A 20,406-nucleotide genomic window follows, 5' to 3' on the forward strand; every position below is an offset into this window, starting at 1 on the left:
TAAAGTTTATGAAAATTTTTACGTTTTTTCGTTAACTTTTATTGATTTAAATAAAAAAAGATAAAAATGCAATTTTTACTTGATTTTTAAGTAAAAATTACGCTTTAAAAATAAATAATGATTGAAGAAACGATTGGAATAATTTAAAGTGTCAACTTTTCTCTTTAAATTGCTTCTTTAATGATTATTGTACAATCATTTTTTCCCTAGTTAAAAGCGTTCAAAGTCAATAGCTCGATTTTGTTTTAATAATAAATATCTCGGCGAAAAAGAATCATGAGACATTTGTTAAAAAAAGAAATTAAAGTTAAAACTTTGCTCTTTAACATCCAATTAATTAAATCGTGCTAGGATTTTTTTTAATTCGGTGTTCTTGGACAAACTTTTGAAAAATTTGTTCAATCGACGGACGTCGCTTTCTTACAATGTAACTTTGTAACGAATAGAAAAAATTAAAATTCATTTAAAAATGTTAAAACTAAAAACTTTAAGCTTTAAAACGCTTTTCTGTTGATCTTATTCCGATTATTTTTAAGGAAGTTGCAACTATTTAAAAATTGGCCTTTTTTTAGATGGAAGAAAGTGGCCCTTAAATTTTTTTGCGTAATGTATTTATCCGATAAAATACTTGACAATAGTTATGTCAGATGTACATTTCGTTCGCTTAGAGCACAAGCTTTGCCTTTTCGTAGTTTAATTAATTTTGCCGACTAGTTTATAAATATCTAGTAAATATTTTACAATAAATTTTGTGTGCGAAAATGTGTTGTATAAAAATTATTTATGAATATAATATTTAGCATTCTTCCGAGTAAACTGAGTAGATAAATGTTTCTCAGAATGTTACTGTTTCTATTGTTAGCGATATATTTATGAATTATTAATATGAAAGAGAAGTCTACATCTTTTCGACGCGTCTATGTCACTCAGTTGGAAGGCAATTTGACACACGAAGCGAGAATTCAAACTAAAGTCCAATTAGCCTCTATATAAAACAGCCTGCACACTGTACTCCCGTGCAGTTTGCATTGTCGCCGATAACAATGATTGAAAAAACGATAGGAGCATTTTAAAAAATCATGAGACATTTGTTAAAAAAAGAAATTAAAGCTAAAACTCTGTTTTTAACGCCCAATTAATGAAATTGTGCTAAAATTTTTTTTTAATTCGGTATTCTTAGACAAACTTTTGAAAAATTTGTTCAATCGACGGACGTCGTTTTCTTACAATGTAATTTTGTAACGAATAAAAAGAATTGAAATTAATTTAAAGATTCTAAAACTAGAAACTTCAAGCTTTGAAATGCTTTTTCATCAATCTTATTCCGATTATTTTTAAGGCAGTTGCAACTATTTGAAAATTGGCCTTTTTTAGATGGAAGAATATTTTATTTTTTATACAAAAAATAGAATTTTTATCATATATCGACTTTTTAGTCTCATTTACCCTATTTTTATTATAATGCTGTTATATTGCTCGACTGATTTTGAAAATTAATGTTTACTCAACTACGACGTAATCGATTACTTCATTTCCAATAATCTTTTTAATTGCATGACCGATGTGATAATATTTATTCCGCGCAATAACTCTCCACATCCTTCCAGCCAGTATTAAATCTCCCGAAGCTTTACTTCTTAGCTCCGAGTGAGAGAGAAAATGAGGAAAGATTGCGGACGTGTTTTAAAGAAATCACACTTCGTGGAGATCGCGTTTCTTTCTTTCTTTCTTTCTTTCATTCTTTCTTGTCCTCTCACTTACGTCTGTTTCTCGAGTCGAGAGGAGAATTACTTTTGAAAAGCGAGCGGGCCAAGAAAAATCGTGAGCACTCGACACATCTCTATCCAGACGGGCGTTATGTGCCGTATATATGCGACAATGGATATGCTTTGCTGTGTACACACAATGATACCCATCTACACATACACATACGCACACATACGGGCACGCGTATCGTTGCATTTACAGGGATAAGCCCGCTCCTTTTCGAAGCTTTGACAAAAGTGGGCCAAGGTCGGCCGACTTTTTCTGCACCTCTCCGTAGTTTCTTCAGCTCGTGACACGCAATATTCCGATGCTATACATATCTCAGAAACACGCCTGTCCGTCCTATCTATTGCACGAGTGATGATTGTGACGCGATTTTAAATATTTCAACATGATGACATGAAATTCATGAAATTCGGCATTGCTGATAAAACGATAAATCTTTTGATCGCGAAGCAAATTATATGGGACGCACTTTGTCAATCTCTGCCACCAGCATCACTGGATGACAAGAGTGTAACAGATGACTGTCCGTTGAGAGCGAAGTTTACGAATGTGACATGCAAAGCAAAAATGCGCGTCATGAATCATGAGAAAGACTTATTGTTAGTCAATTTTGCGCGTAAACGCATCGAATATATTTGATATACCTAACAAGATATTTGCGAGTTCCAGACGACGAGAAAACCTCATTGACGAAGAGATTTAACGGACCACCTACAAATTCATGTAGACACCCGGCCGCGATCTCACGATCTAAAATGGTAACGATGGGAATTAACAGCCCATCTCCGGCAGCTCCTTCGCTCGTACGTATATCCGTGGTGCAAACTAGGATACATGCGAGGTACGTGAGCATTGTTACCGGCGACAATGCAAACTGCACGGGAGTACAGTGTGCAGGCTGTTCTATATAGAGGCTAATTGGACTTTAGTTTGAATCCTCGCACCGAGTGTCAAATTGCCTTCCAACAGAGTGACACAGACGCGTCGAAAAGATGTAGACTTCTCTTTCATATTAATAATTCATAAATATATCGCTAACAATAGAAAAAATAACATTCTGAGAAACATTTATCTACTCAGATTACTCGGAAGAATGCTAAATATTATATTCATAAATAATTTTTATACAATACATTTTCGCACACAAAATTTATTGTAAAATATTTACTAGATATTTGTAAATTAATCGACAAAATTAATTAACCTACAAAAAGGCAACTTGTGCTCTAAACGAACAAAATGTACATCTGACATAACTATTGTCAAGTATTTCATCGGATAAATATACTGAAGGGCCATTTTCTTTCATATAAAAGAGGCCAATTTTCAACTAGTTGCAACTTTTTTAAAAATAATCGGAATAAGATCAATAAAAAAGTGTTTCAAAATTTAAAATTTAATCTTTAAATAAATTTCAATTCTTTCTATTCGTTAGAAAATTACATTGTAAGAAGGCGACGTCCGTCGATTGAACAAATTTTTTGAAAGTTTGTCCAAGAATTTTAAAAAATCCTAGCACAATTTTGTTAATTGGGTGTTAAAGAGCAGAGCTTTAGCTTTAATTTCTTCTATAATTTTTTTTCGTCAAAATATTCATTATTAAAGCAAAATCGAGCTATTGACTTTGAACGTTTATAATTAGTGAAAAAAATGATCGTACAACAATCATTAAACGTTTTGAAATGTACAAAAAAAACTTAACACTTTGGCCTTTTGTACGAGTCGCTGGAATGCTTTTTACTTATAAATGTTGTAGAGTTTATAAAAATTTCAGCGGTTTTTCATTAATCTTCATTGATTTAAATAAAAAAAAATAAAAGTACAATTTTTACTTGATTTTTAAGTAAAAATTACGCTTTAAAAATAAATAATGATTGAAGAAACGATTGGAGTAATTTAAAGTGCCAACTTTTCTCTTTAAATTGCTTCTTTAATGATTATTGTACAATCATTTTTTCACTAGTTAAAAGCGTTCAAAGTCAATAACTCGATTTTGTTTTAATAATAAATATCTCGGCGAAAAAGAATCATGAGACATTTGTTAAAAAAAGAAATTAAAGTTAAAACTTTGCTCTTTAACATCCAATTAATTAAATCGTGCTAGGATTATTTTTAATTCGGTGTTCTTGGACAAACTTTTGAAAAATTTGTTCAATCGATGGACGTTGCTTTCTTACAATGTAACTTTGTAACGAATAGAAAAAATTAAAATTCATTTAAAAATGTTAAAACTAAAAACTTTAAGCTTTAAAACGCTTTTCTGTTGATCTTATTCCGATTATTTTTAAAAAAGTTGCAACTAGTTGAAAATTGGCCTCTTTTATGTGAAAGAAAAAGTAGCCCTTTAATTTTTTTGATTAGTGTATTTATAAATGTATACAATTAAATATACATCTATCTATTTTTAAAAATTCTGTATAACTTCATAATTTTCTTTTCCATTTTTCTCATACTCTATGTTTAACCGTTTAGATAAGTCATGGCAAAAAACGAAAAGGAGTTAACGGGTTTCGGTTTGGGAAACGTACGTGTTGAAAGGTTTATTTTTTCGCGTCCTTAAACCGACACGGTTTACTTTTCTATCGGCGATTCGCTCTCCCGGCAATGATCTTTAAACGTATTGTATGGATCAAAAGGATAACAATTATAGAAATCCACATGAGAGCGCATACGCATCACGTACCTGTTATATACTGGACTTGAACGAGGAGAGTCAGCAGAACCGCCGTAATCAACCGGGAATGCAGCCCGGAAGAGGTGGACGTCCACTTTGGTCGCGACATTTTTGGCTCCCTCTGCTTCCGGCGCGTCAGTCACGCCGTCGTATCCTCGTACATCCCTGAAATTATTCGCCGTGAGTCGACGTCTACCTGCTCTGAGGCCCGAGGCCTAACCTACCAGCAAGCGCAGAACCGTGACGACGCATCTTCGCAGGTTGCACTCATTATAAGCGCAAGTGCATCCTACGTGGTGCATACATAGGTAACCAGGCGCGTCATAAAAGAAAAGTGCGCGTTCTCGTTCGCGCTTCTCGCGAAAAAAGATCGAGGGAAAAAAAAACAATCGTGCGTGCGCACCGATATACGCGGGAAAAGTTTATTTATTTCCCGCGCAATTAATCTTACGTTGTGCGAAAAACGATTTCAGTTTTGCAATCGGGAAAAACTCCCACTGCAAATGCGCATCGCGAGTTTTGAAATTACATTGCATGCATCGCCTCTCATTATATCGGAAGAGAAATTTTTCACGTATTCTCAGAGCTATATTCGCGAAGCTTACATGCGAGAGAAACAATATCTCTTTCGTTTAAAATTGAAACCGAATTTATACGTCAAGATTTATGAAAACAAATGCTCTTTTTATCCGTCTTTTTTTATCAAGTCATTACAGAATCTCTCACTTTTATCGTATTACATTTTTTTAATAAGATTTTTTAATCAATTTAAAGCTCGTGAATAATTTTTCCTTACAATAAATGATTCGATTCGAACCAATCACAGTGGAATAAATTTTCTCTAAATATAAGCAATATAAATAATTTAAATAATATAAAAGAAAAACCTTCAAAATATTCAAATAACAATTTATTAAAATTATTTATCTTATAAATAAATTAATAAAAACATTTTGGAATAAATTTATTTACAATATTATTTTTAAATAATTAAAAAGACTGACTTAATATAAATTTACCTTGTAATAATTATATATTTATATATGTATAATTTTATACACATCATATTTATGATTATATACCTACAATTATATATACATATATGTATTACTTTATTATTAAAATTTGGACAATTAGATAAGTAAATTGATTGAAAGCTTTATTTCAACTAAAGTTCCGTCAGTCTATCTCCATCCTATCATAAGCTTACGAAATAACAAAAGAAAAAAAATAGTCCTTGCAAAATAATGCACCAATTTTACACACTATTCAGTGTGGACATTACTCGTCGATTGCCACAAGAAGAAATACTCGCGTGTGCGCGCATAAAACGTGAAAAACAACACGGCGACAAATCGACGTGAAGATCTATGCCGAGGTTCTTGCATACCGGCGATTTCACTTTCGACGAAACAAGCGACCGTAACTCGAACAAATTGACGTAACTCGATTCGTGTCTGCCTGATCAATTTGATATTTTCCGAGAGAAGGAATATTATATATTCTCTTTAGGGAGAGAACTGTTTTTATTTGCACACCCGCGTGCGCGTACCTCGTCTCGGAAACAAATCTACATTTATATTAAATTGAGAGTGTTCTTTGTAAAAAAAAAAAAAAAAAAAAAAACGCTCATGCAAGATTCAGAATGGAGAAACCACAGATTACAATCTTAAAAAAACGTTTCTCTTCATCGCGCACTCTTATATTCTATATATTCTTTCCGTCTTTGCCGGATCAAACTTTCGCTCCGTTTCACGTATCGCGTTTCACGAGCAAATGTCATTTATCTCGGCCAAACGCGGGTCACATATGCGTGTCACGCATCATCGATCGTACATCATTGAAATTCCGAAATAACTCTTCGTATAATATAATAAATCTTTTTAAGAAAAAAACAAATAAGAATACTCAAATCTTTCTACAGATCTGTATTACTAAATAGATAAGAAAAATTATTATATCGAAAATAGGTAAACTATTCGATATTGTTATAAATTAAATGTACGAAAATATATCAAGACGGACAAGTTTTTGAAAATTAGATTTAAATCCGTTACGAAAAGAAAAATATATATTTCAGCCCATGTCTTCTTGACATTATTTTTAATTAAATATTCAATTTATTCTTTAATAATATACAGGGTGTCCCATAATTCGCGAACCACCCGTCAGGTGCAGATAGAGTAGGTTAAACTGAGTAAAAAAGTTATGTACCATTTTGCAATTTTCGCAATAGTTAATGAGATATTAATTATAAGAGATCAGCCAATCGGCGCTCCTGCCGGGCGCCGATTGGCTAATCTAACAGAGAGAGGCTTCTTTGTGCCGCGCGTTCCTGCCGGGCGCCGATTGGCTGATCTCTTATAATTAATATCTCATTAACTATTGCGAAAATTGCACAATTGTAGATAATTTTTTTACTCAGTTTAACCTACTCTACCTGCACGTAACGGGTAATTCGCGAATTATGGGACACCCTGTATATGTTTTGCATATATAAGTTTATTACAAGATTCCAATGGACGAAACTTTCGTTCGCAATTATTCAACCTATAAAATAATTCTGTCCCTGCAACGTTTATCTCTTGGCGAGAAAATGTTGAGCGGTAATAAAATGATGGTAAATAGAGCATTTATAGATGATCTTAAGAGTGAGAGAAGCAGCGTTTATTGATTCGTCGAATAATAAAAGTCAGCCGTTTGGAACACGGATGGTCGATGTAGGAAGCTGATAATGCGCTGCGTAGGTGTCTGGATCGGAATGACTGATTGTGAGTCAAGTGCGCTTTCGGATAATCGGCCCTAAAAGCGCGAGTACACCGAGGAAGGTCTTTTCGAGCAAACATATTCCTTCTTCGAGAAGTTCTTGTGACCCGTGTAATATCGATATACTTCCTATATGCGCAAGAGAGCAGGAGAATCAGGAAAACTTTCGCTATTACGTGTTTCGCGAGCCAACGGTAGCTGTCACGCTCGGACGAGGTTTCCAGGCATCATCGAACCGATAGAAAAATAAACCGCCACACGGTATAATTGACCATTCACCGCACGAGGCCTACTGTATTTTATAACTTTAATCCCGCACGAGCGATTCATTATCGAAGGGAAAAGAAAGGAAGTAGGTGATTATCCAGATGACAAGGGACAAATGACATTGAAGGCAATAGCAGTGATTTCTTATGTTAAACGCTAATTGAGTCGTGTACTTACATGCCATTCGAATAAAAATGTTGTAAAAGATCTTTCAAGTCGTTGGATCCTTTTTAAATTTTGAAAATTGAGTCGGAAAATTTTATAACGCAAAAGTGATATCGGACTTACTTTTTTAGAAACTTGAAAAAATTAATAAAAATTTTGATCAACTGTACAGTTAACTTTCGCAAGTCTTTAGAAAGGCCAAACCACTATATTGCATTGTGTGAATTTTTCAATTAAAAAAAGATTATTTTTGGATGAAATCTTTTTAATTTAAATCAAATGAAAGATATCTCGTTACAACTTTTATCCGGAAATAATTCACGTTATTGTAATAATAAAACCAGACTTCTCTCTCTCTCTCTCTCTCTGTTAACGCAATATCGAAACAAAAGTTGCGGAATGTGTCTTGCTTTTGTATCTCCCGATTTTCAAACTCGATATCAGTTGTCAGCCGGTTTTTTGTTCATCAGCGACAAAATGGCAAAACTTTCGCTCTAGTTCGTGCCTTCACGAGTAAACGGGATTTGTCGCGGTCGATTGGACAAGTGCATGTGCACATCGTCGTTGCACGACACGATTTGGTCGCGCGATTTTATATTGACCAAGAATCGAATCCGCGAAACTCATCGGACACCCTGGGATATGTTGGCTTTTCGAAGAAATAAAAAAATCATCCGTTCATCCGAAATCGCCCGATCGTGACAATTCTTCACTGACCTTGTCCAGGGGGCACTCGACGGAACCGCTCGACAGCTTTACACCGGAAACTCAAGGTCTCGTCAGGTGCACTCCGAGGACACTCCGCACGACACTCTGGAACTGATTGTGAATGAACTGCTCCAGCTCTTTCGCGAATAATAATAATAGAGAGCAACGCGTTTCTCGTTTCGAACGAAAACTCTTTCGGGGGTTCCCAAAGGAGTTACTCTTTCCCTTTTCTTTTCCTTCTTCTCTTGTTGTCCACCGATGGGCACTTTTATCTAGTTTCGCGTTTCACGAGTGACTGGCATTGGTCGTGGATATACATATACATATGTATTTTACCACTTTCGGTTCACTTTAAATCGTTCCCCTCCCCGCGAAGGAGACTCACCCCCCCACCTCCTCTCTTGAAACGTAACCCGTCGCTGTATCGGTTTCAGGTGATTCGTACCTAGCACACACGGTGCCTCGAATGCACGAGGAAGGAATGGCTAAATGTTCAGCTATAGCAATGTACCCAACTACTCTCTTCTAGGTTTACCCCCCTTTCCGGACGTCCTTTCGCTTTCAGCGGCCACTGACCACCGATATCCCCTTCCCCTCTCCCCCCACCCCACCCCGCTCTTTCGCACCGTGTAGCAACGAACGAGTGCAACCTTACTTCCTTCACTTCGAGACCCCCTTTCGATGCACTCTCGTGGATCGCATTACAATCGCGGCATGACTTTAGATCTCCGAGCGTTTAAAAGGTTAAAGGCGTGGTGCATTATTGTGATATACGTGTCAAGTTCATGGTCTTTCACTTGGTTAAAATTCAGGTTGTGTAATTCCGTCATGTTATTTTTGTGATGTAAAAATAAGAGTAAATTAATTTAGCGATTCAAATTGTGCGTGCACGTATATTTGCATCTTACAGTTAGCAATAAATTATTCGTAATCCTCGAAACTTTCTTTCTCATTATTCAAAAGCAAAATAATAATCAATAATTATGAGTATTCGGTATTAAATAATTATAATATTAAACATCATATTTTATTAAATATATATGTTATTTTTATTATATTATATATTTTTTTTTATATTCAAATATGGATGTCTGATACATATATTTATTATCAAAAATATTTTATTATACACATATATTATTTAAAAAAGAATTAGTTAAATCAAATTATATAAAGTAATGTTTTTCCGAAATTTTTTGATCTATTCTATTTTGATCAGAATGCAATTTTTCAAGTTGCATTCGATCAACTGCTTTTCGATTGGATATAACGCGAAATAAAACAAGATATTTTATAATATAGGGGAACGTAGGGTAGAACGGCCAACGTAAGCATTGAACAAGTTTTCAACATATTAAAAAAAAATAAATCGATCTTTTTTTACTAAAAATATTTTTTGGAATATCCACTATAAGAAAAAACACAAGTTTATTATAAAATAATAGTTTAAATAGACGAGATTATTGATTTAGTAAAAGCCTAGATTTTCGTGATATGCTTTTCATGTGGGGTATAATGGACTATCTCCAAAACTTGTTTATTTCATTAACATTGATGTCTAAAACTTCTTAAAAGTTGTATATTATAATATGATATATAAAACATAAGAATATAGATTTGTACTTTTAAATGATAACTATAAATTAATAAATAAAAACAATTCTCTTGTTATAATAAATATTTTTCTCTTTAAAGCATAGAAAAATATCCTTTAATGTAATAATTTTTGGTATTAATTTTGAAAGACGGCATCTATGTATACTCTTTTTCTTTCTCTAGTATAAAAATAATAAGTACAACATTTCGTGGGCTAATATTTCATTAAGCCTCAAAACGTATCTATTTACTTTTGATCATATAAAAAATTATAATTAATCAATATTTACACAGACACAGTATGAAATTAATAAGAAAAGATCATTTCGAAACATAAATGTATTTACGGTAATAAAAAATAGAATTTTATCATTATTTACCTTATGTAAATATATCGAAGAATTACAACTCAGTGGCGGAGAGCGCAGCAAGTGCGTTAAATAATTTATAACAACATTCAACTAAAAATATTGCGACCACTGATAACAGCACGCAGAAAGAGACACCTAATAGCAATAATTGCAACATATTTCATGACATGGTAGCATCTCTGTAAAAAGATATCGACTCTGCACCATTGTACTCCGCGGTGCCGTTCTACTCCACGTTCCCCTAAGTATTTCGTAATGTTAAAAATCGATCGAGCAGGGCGAATTCAGATAATAAAAACAGATTTCACTGTAACGGATCGTGAAAACTTATCTGCTCGCATAATGATAAGCTTTTTGCGATTGATGACAAAGCTGCGATTTCACCGTAGATATTTGCATAGCATTATCAAGCGTGCCAAAGCAGAAGAAGAAAGTCTGAATGCACATCTTGAGTTATCCTAATTTCAGTGTCCGTCGTATTACAAAGTTAACGGTAATCGGTATCGGGGGGAAGGGAGGGAGGGGAGAAAGAGAGTAAAAATTGACTTACAAATTAAGAGAGCTCCTTCAATTCGTGGCGGGACAGTTAAACACCAAGTTCGACGAACGCTTTCGTTTCTTTTACTGCATTTCTGGACCGTCACGCAACTTGTTTGTCGTGCGGGGAAAAGTAATAACCATCGGCGCCGTCTCGTCTAAAAGTAACTTTTCCCTTTTTTTTTTCTCCACGTCCATCTCGGGTTCCTCGCGTCCCTTCGTTTTTACGACCTCGCGAACCATCGGCCCGGGAGGAGAGGGGGGGGGGGCGGCGGCGGGGAGGCCAAACAGTCAGGATGGAAAAATTATTAGAATTGTCGCTTACAGAAATATATCGAATGTCGCCGAGTGGTCGAAACTTTACAAAAAATAACCCGTAAAAGAGTGAAAGAAAATATTTCTTTCGTCGAGAGTGATTGTCGGAAAGAAAACTTGTAACCATTGTTGGGTAACCGTTTGTGAATACTATAGTATTAGTATTGGCGTGTAATTTATCGCTACATTATAAATAAATGCAGATGACAAAAGTGCGCAAACGTATCGTGATGTATAATTGCACTATTATTCGCGTGTATTGAGCTTTCCTATATTTCTGTCTCTCTCTCGCTCTCTCAAGGAAGATTTGCGGAGAAGAGACGCCAAATGTGGAAAGCGCCATCGTATTTTCTGTTTCGACCTTGGCCCGGTTTACGATAAAGCAATTCCTAATGACTTAGGCCGACGCGAAAGCGATTGTTTTACAACTATTGGAATAATCGATATCTCGCTGCTGCATCGCATTGTACCGCATCGGTTTGTGCAGACCTTAGAACTCGGAATGAGACTGCGGCGGACAGGCTGCACACAAGCCAGTATTTAAGAGAATTCGGTCTCGTGCCAGAAGGGCTACAAGTCGTCGCGAGTGTTCCAGATGCGAAAGAGCTTTAACTACATATATACCATCCCTCGAACTCCTGCCATTTTTTTTTATCCATTTTGATCAATGCGAGATTTCCTTTTCCTAACAAAAATATTACATAAATATCGAATAGACTCTTTTAAAATTATAATTGATGATAATTAAATTACAAATGTGAAGAAACTTTATATCCTTTATGTCATATGTAATATGTAGGAAATTTCAAATGACTTTGCTTCACAAAATTCATAATATTTTATGAAAACAAAGATATTGCATTTAATTGCAGAAATATATACTCACAATAAATAATGCGAAAAATCCGACCATTAAGTAATTCTTATTTAAAAGAATTACTTTAATTTTATATTTAATACACTACGCAAAAAAATTTAAGGGCCACTTGCTTCCATCTAAAAAAGGCCAATTTTCAACTAGTTGCAATTTCCTTAAAAATAATCGGAATAAGATCAATAAAACAGCATTTCAAAGCTAGAAGTTTCTAGTTTTAGAATCTTTAAATAAATTTCAATTCTTTCTATTCATTACAAAATTACATTGTAAGAAAGTGTCGTCCGTCGATTGAACAAATTTTTCAAAAGTTTGTCCAAGAACATCGAATTAAAAAAAATCCTAGCACGATTTAATTAATTGGATGTTAAAGAGCAAAGTTTTAACTTCAATTTCTTTTTTTAACAAATGTCTCATGATTCTTTTTCGCCGAGATATTTATTATTAAAACAAAATCGAGCTATTGACTTTGAACGCTTTTAACTGAAATGAAAAAATGATTGTACAATAATCATTAAAGAAGCAATTTAAAGAGAAAAGTTGGCACTTTAAATTACTCCAATCGTTTCTTCAATCATTATTTATTTTTAAAGCGTAATTTTTACTTAAAAATCAAGTAAAAATTATACTTTTATCTTTTTTTATTTAAATCAATAAAAGTTAACGAGAAAACGTTAAAATTTTCATAAACTTTACAACATTTACAAATAAAAAGTATTCCAGTGACTTGTGTACAAAAGGCCAAAGTGTAAAGCTTTTTTTCTGTACATTTCAAAAACTTAAATTAATTTTACGTGGAAGAAAATGGCTGATTAATTATTTTGCGTAGTGTATGATTTCTATTTAAGTTACTATTATTAATGAGAAGTTTATAAGATATATAAGAGACTTTCATGTGTGAGAATAAAGTTTTTATGACAAATCACAATGATGAATTTTTTCTTAAACGTTTTCTGCTAGGATTTTATTTTTAATTCAGTGTTCTTGGACAAATTTTTGCAAAATTTGTTCAATCGGCGGACGTCGCTTTCTTACAATGTAATTTTGTAACCAATAGAAAGAATTGAAATTCATTTAAAAATTCTCAAACTAAAAACTTCAAACTTTGAAACGCTTTTCTATTGATCTTATTCCGATTATTTTTAAGGAAATTGCAACTAGTTGAAAATTGGCCTTTTTTTAGATGGAAGAAAGTGGTCCTTTAATTTTTTTTGCGTACTGTATTTAATTTTCAACTTATTTAAAAAATTGTTCTTTTTTTAATTTTACACAAAGATAAAATTAAAATTTTACAAATTCAATCATTTTTTTTTTATATTTAATAATCTCATCAAGATAAAATTACTATTATAATTTTTCATTTAATAAAATCGCTATTTATAAATATATACATATGTATACATAAATTTATATGTACCTACATGTTCGAAATCGTTATTTTTGGTTGTTAGTTTCGAAATATGTGAAAAGCGTAGCATCAACGCACGCGAGGCAAAAATATTATCACTCTTTCTTTTGCGATTTCGCGATAAATCGCGAGCTGCCTACCGTGCCAGACAATGTCGGCCATCGACGTTTTTCTCGGACGGCGACGTTCCGCGCACTTTAAAATCAATCGAAAGCATCGAGGAAAGTGCCTCGAGTTGATCCGTGCCGATTTTTCACTCCGCCTTTCATGACAAAACGGGACTTTCCTTACTTTAACAATAAGTTCAAGGGGACGCTCTCTCCGTTCGTCGCGCATCAAGACGAATCAAGGAAGTGTTATCCGTCGCGGCTGATTACACCCCATTCCGAAATGACGATCCTATCCAAGGACGACAGACACGCCGCTCTTCGAAAATGAAACGAACGGACGAGAGAAGAGGCACGAAAGCAATTTATTCTTTTTCCACTTTAACTCACATTTGATCCGATGGTTCAATAAATTGTTATCGCCGTAAGATAGCGCTCGGCAATATTATTCTGTCCGATTATATAACCGTTTCGCGGAAAGCAAGATTAGGTCCGGAAGTAACGAATTGTCTGCTAAATGGAAAGCGAAATAAATGTATGGGACTCTTATCTATTAAGAAATACTTGAATAATTACGGAAAGTAATTGTTTCTCTCTCTCTCTCTCTTTCTTTTTTCTTCAGTACTTAGTTTATCAATATATACATTTAAAAGTTGAAGTTATCTTCTTCAACACCCACAAAAATTATTTAGAATAATGTTTAACAAATTTAATACATATCGTATATAAAATATCTGCTTTTATATCAAAGACTTTTCAATTGTGGATAGCAAATATGTATCAAATAAAAATCATCTATCAAAACATTTGAAAAATGTTTATATTTAAGAAATACATATATACAGGGTGTCCCATTTTAATTCCTCCAGTGAAACATCTCGAAAAATATGGAAAATTCGAAAAAAATGTTTCAGACAAAAGTTGTATGGTTTCTAGGGGAACATAAGATGGTGCCATTAGTTTGACCTTGAAGAGTCACATGAAGGTCATTTTGAATTTCTTAAATGGAACACCCTATATATTTTTGCATATTCTTGTAGCTTATCTCGAGAGCTTTCCAAAACACTATAATAAAATGTTTTTTCATTAAACACTTTTCGAGTTATAAGGCTTCAAAGTTGCAATATTTTGACACACATAAAATACAAGATATCTCGTAAAATTTTCATTTTTCGATTATCTTACCCTAATACTTTTATGCACAGAATAATGAGACAAATCAATTAGCGTAATTAAAACACATAATTATGTTAAAGTAAAAATGTGTAACTGCTAGTTGCAAATTCAGATTTTTTCTTAAAGGTAACTATGTGTTTTCTTTACACCAATTGATTCGTCTCATTATTCTGTGCATAAAAGTATTGGGGTAAGATAATCGAGAAATGAATATTTTTTCGAGATATCTTGTATTTTATGTCAAAATATTGCAAATTTGAAGCTTTATAACTCAAAGTGTTTAATGAAAAAACATTACATGTAACAAAAAATAGGGAGCGCCATTTAAAAAAATTGAGGTGATCTTCAAATGACTCTTCAAGGTCAGACCAATGGTACCATCTTATGGCCCCCTCGAAACCATACAACTTTTGCCTGAAACATTTTTCTCTCCCAGGCTTGGGTTTCGAGATATTCGACTGGAGGAATTAAAATGGGACACCCTATATATTTATAAATATATATAAATAAAAGCAAATACAAGTGAGTATTGTTTTAAATCCTAAATTGTTTTTCTTAATTCTCTTTCATTTAAATTAATTTAAAGCAAGACCATCTCTCTTCATTTTATTTAATACATTGACATACATGTATATTTTAATGTATCTTCATCTAGATGATTTCGAAATTATCTAAGCAGAACGCCGCATATTTAATTCTTATATCTTGTATTGTGAATTTGAATTGAGAAGCACTTCGTCATTTGACAAGCGATAATATTATTTTCGTCAGAATATAATTTTAGTCTCAATTCTAACATGACTGAAAAAAGTAAAAGAAATGAAGAAAGCAAAAAATACCTAGTCCAGTATTCTTGTATTTTACATTATTACGTATTACTTTATCACAACGCGACGTTCCAACAGACACATCCGTGGGTGGTTACGCGAAGAACTCGCCGCAAGGAGGACACAAAACAGAGAAGCAAACTTTAATCACTAAGCTCTTAAAAATAAAAACTTTAGCGTCGATCAACGGACGTCTACGATATAATCTGACTCTCCATCTTACGGTACTTGGCGAAGTCGTACAATGTTCTAGTTCGTTTAGCTCGAAATTTTGAAGCAGCGGACAGATTTCATTCCAGATTCGTCTGCGCGTTAGATTTCAGTACTCTTTCTCGGTCTGATTTTCCAAGTTTATGTTCTTTAGACAGCGTTCGAGAATATATTCTCCGGGAGGACACGAGAGCGAGCAACGAATGAGAAACTACTAAAGAGCACTGGACCATGATAGAGTGGACCGCGATGTTGGACGTTGCGCGTCAAGCTTGAACGATCATCGGCCCACAAGAGAGGATACGCTCGAGCGGATCATCGCTTCGACACAGAGAGTAATGAGAGATTTCGCTGGGTTTAGCGGGACAAAGATGCGCTCGATTCGGTAGGTATCATCCGAATAGCGTCTTGAGCGTCGTGAGAAAATAAGCGGATATCATCAAATGCACTCCTTAACCGATGATCAACTCGAACTGATTTCACTCGACGTGGACAGAATCGCCAGTGACCCAAACAGTCGTGCATTTTATGCATGTGTAACATGCAGCTATGGTCAAAAGTATTAAGCATCCTTAAAGGAATGCTGGATTACCGATCGAGTTCTAACCTAACAAAAATTAAGCATGATAGTCATTATGAATAATTTTGTATGATAACATATCTTGCCATATGTATATGTATATTAAACAAATTTGTTTTCCCTATGGGATACTTGTAAATAAAGAATAAATTCTAAACAAATTGCATAAGGATTAAATATTACAACTTTTTGTAATATTTTAGAAGAGAAATTAAATAAGTGATTTTTAAAATGTTAAAGATACAAGCAGATGTTTGTAAAATCGGAATATTACGTAACATCTATTATAGCATGTAAATCAATGATGTATCGTGTAAAGCTTTTTACATATTTGAGTTTTAATAAAAATTTGTGGATATTTAAAAATCCTACAAGAATCCTACATTTCGTCTCTAACGAAATTGCACGCACGTGCGTTTCCTGCTCTCTTGCGGGGAGAATGTCACGAGAGAGCGAAATATATTCGCTACGCACATACCAGCGAGAGCTAGAACAGAAAATAGATTGAGACCGCAATTTCCATCAGTGTCCGACCGGTTGCAATGAAATTATGCAATTAAGTAGTACAACCGACGAAAAATTCAATTAAAGTGCTATCGTCGGGATGGCGTCTCGAGAGAGTGCTTATTTGCTTGTTTACAATATATTTCAAGTGTCGGTAGCCATTTCAGTATTGTTAACATTGTTAATATTACCATAACTAACAAGAACTTACGCGGGAATATTAGTTGTCACAGTTATAAAACGATCAATTTATATCAGTGATAACAATGCACTTAAATATCTATAATTTATTATAATTAATTATACTATACTAGTCTTTGTTTTTTTTTATATTTTATATTGTATCATATTTTCTTATATTTTATATACACATTTTATCATTTAAATTGTAATTGATACTCTAACAATAAAATTAATCGTGATAAATATCTACTCGGTTTTCTATGAATGGTCTAGCGCTTGCGACATTTCCAGTGATTATGATATTCTTAATACGCATATATGTATATCTTCTTGATGAATGCATGGAATTTCAATCTTTCATATCGGATATCAAGTAATTGGTCTGTATTGCGACGTCTTGGCGAGATTGACTGCGTAGCTCAATAATTGCGTCGGTAAAACACGTCGTACACGTGTGCGGCTAGTCGGTAGTACCGTTTAACTCATACACGTGTAATAAGTCTTTTCGTAAAGAAATGTAATGTTACGGTACGCAAAGTTTCAAGATAAACATATGCCGCATCTCTTCAAGTTTCTAACAAGATACACATTGTTATACAGCTACGGTCAAAAGTATTAGGCACCCTTAAATTTTCTGTATTTCTTATTTTGTTAACAGTATATAAATACTGAAAGGATTAAAATTTTTTTTTAAATTATCGATAGCACTTTAAAGCTGAAATTTCAAGCTTTAAAATGTTTTAAAAGTTTTTTTTTTTTTACTTTTTCGTCTGCGATAATTTTTCGAGTATCGACAACACGTCTGGAAAAAACACAGATTTAGTTTCAAAATGTATCTCGGACAAAAAAAATTGTAGGAAAGTTTAAAAAAAAAAGCATTTTGTAGGTAAAATGTTGTAGTTTATGGAACTTGACTTTTTTTCGAGAGAAATTTTTTTACCGAGCTGCAGAGTGCCAAAAATACAATAAAATTTTAAGAAACAAAACAATATTCTTTTTTAATGTACTGATAACGCATTAAAGTTGCTATCGATAATTAAAAAAATTTTTGTATTTTCCTTGTTCTGTGCTTTAAAGCAGAACATTGTTTTGTTTCTTAAAATTTTATCGTATTTTTGGCACTCTGCAGCTCGGTAAACAAATTTCTCTCGAAAAATTTAAGTCACGTTCCATAAACTACAACATTTTGTCTAGAAAATGCTTTTATTGTAAACTTTCCTACAATTTTTTTGTGGCTGAGATACATAATTTTGAAACTAAATCTGTGTTTTTCAGACATGTTATCGATACTCGAAAAATTTATCGCAGACGAAAAATTAAAAAAACATTTTAAAGCTGGAAATTTCAGCTTTAAAGTGCTATCGACAGTTTTTTAATCTTTTTAGTATTTATATATTATTAACAAAATAGAAATACGGAAAATTTAAGGGTGTCTAATACTTTTGACCAGGGCTGTACATTACACTTCCTGCGAGTCTTATATTCAACAAACGTTTAAAATAATCTTATATTTTTAACGTACTTGAATATTGTCAATTTTATTAATATTCATTTTCATAAAAAGCTACATTGTATGATTATTTATAATAGAATAAACGTTTTAAATAGACACGACAAATATCAATGCTTAATCAAGCATGTATAGTAACGTTACAAAGTTGCATGATTAATAAAATAAAAGAAAAAGAAAATTAATCAATAAAATAAAATAAAAGAAAAAGAAAAATCTTTTCTCATAGCTTTTTTTACATTTGATATGATTCCTCAGAAATGTTTCATTAATCACAATTTAAAAAATAAAAAGTTAAGACCTATTTTTAATGTAATTTGTCATGCTACAGCTGTAGTATGTGACGTGATAGAAAAGTTTTACTTTATGTTTATAGACAAGCATATCGCAAAAAGTTTTAACAGTTTTTTCCAAAAAATGTATTTCATAAAAATATATAATATTATATGTGAGAAAGAGAGAGAGAGAGTTATTTCTGGAATTCACGCGCCAACTGTTCAAAAGCAGGTTACGGGGTTAGCAGTTGGCGGTGAACAAAGTAAACAGAAAAAAAAAAAAAAAAAAAAGCAGAAGAATAAACTAGGATCCTTATTCCGCGGACGATGAAGCCTCGGGCGTGGAAGACGCCGCTTGAATTTAAAGTCGACAACTCGTTCCGTTCACACACACCCGCAAAGTAGAGTGAACCGAAAACGCGGATCAGTGAATGTTCCTGTTTCGCGAAATTTTTTTTCAGAAGATGGCGAGGTCAAAGTACGCCACTCCTAAAGAAATCTGCGTGTTCGTAAAAGCAGAGAATACTTTGTATCCGAAATTCGCGATATCATCGGCACAATTGAACAAGATGCAACTTATAGATTACGGAAGGAAGAAAATTCATAAATTAAATATATGTTTCTGTACGTGAAAAACATTGTAGGAAATTTACATTTTAACAAATCTGTATAATTTTATATAGACTATCCTCCAGTAAAAAAATATTGTGATACAAGCACCGAGATGATCCCTCGTGAGGAAGCGAGTAAAACTATCGAACAAGATTTTTCCATTAGCTGCTTTCGAAAAAAAAAAAAATGATTCTGTATATATACGATAACATTAACACAATTCTCGCAACACAAAAGATAAAATCTCTTTCAAATTCAAGGAAATTTTAATTGTTTCCTATAAATGTTTTATACCTAACAAGCAATTTTTACTTCCAAAGTACTGCACATATCTTTACTTTATTAGATTACAAGTGTAGTATGTGACATATTATAAAAGTTACAATCCATTTAGAATCAATTAAATAATAATTACTGGAATTTCTTAAAAAGAAATTTGTTGTAAAAATTAAAGTTGATAATATTTTCTTAATTAAATATTGTCTCTATTGCAAGCCATTGAAAATCATAAACAATTTATCAAACATTTTTCAGTTGCCTATTTAAACATAAGATTTTTTTAGATCGTTGGAAAAAAATCTGATGTAAAAATAATGCTCAAAATGAAAAAACTTATATCTGACGGTATCAAAATAAATAATTTTCGTACTTTTGCTAAACTCGGATATGACAGTTATAATAGGAAATAATTACATTTTTTTGTCCTGTAATAAATCCTTACTTGATCGCGAGAAAATCTTATTAAATTCCAGCTTCTTAAATTTTTTTTTAGAATTGAAATTTTTAGTAATATGTTTTTGGATGTAAAACAAAACTTTTTTATCATATTTTATTAATATTCTTTTATGTAGGATAATATGATAAATTATATTAAAGAATTTTTAATTAGCTTCATATATTTCAAAATATTTTTACACTATAAAAGTTGATAATTTTTTTTATAGTTTTAAGTATTTTACAATTTTTAA

General features: G+C 32.8%; 1 protein-coding gene across 3 annotated transcripts in view; it reads right to left on the reverse strand.

Annotated features, from left to right (window-relative positions):
* Cad89d (cadherin 89D) overlaps window positions 1–20,406 on the reverse strand; it is a 43,604-nt gene that overhangs the window by 21,833 nt on the left and 1,365 nt on the right. Inside the window, exons 1-2 of one of the 3 annotated variants that reach the window (XM_072902750.1) lie at window positions 8,363–8,791; window positions 4,457–4,612 (exon numbers count right to left, since the gene is read on the reverse strand). In XM_072902750.1, coding sequence (XP_072758851.1) covers window positions 4,457–4,556 — 100 coding nt within the window. In that variant the 5' untranslated portion in view covers window positions 4,557–4,612; window positions 8,363–8,791. Of the gene's footprint in view, window positions 1–4,456; window positions 4,613–8,362; window positions 8,793–20,406 lie in introns of those variants that run through there. The other 2 variants (XM_072902748.1, XM_072902749.1) reach the window with 2 other exon arrangements.

This window comes from Anoplolepis gracilipes, chromosome 11, assembly GCF_047496725.1.
Source record: "Anoplolepis gracilipes chromosome 11, ASM4749672v1, whole genome shotgun sequence".
In the NCBI taxonomy this organism is placed as follows: Eukaryota; Metazoa; Arthropoda; class Insecta; order Hymenoptera; family Formicidae; genus Anoplolepis; species Anoplolepis gracilipes.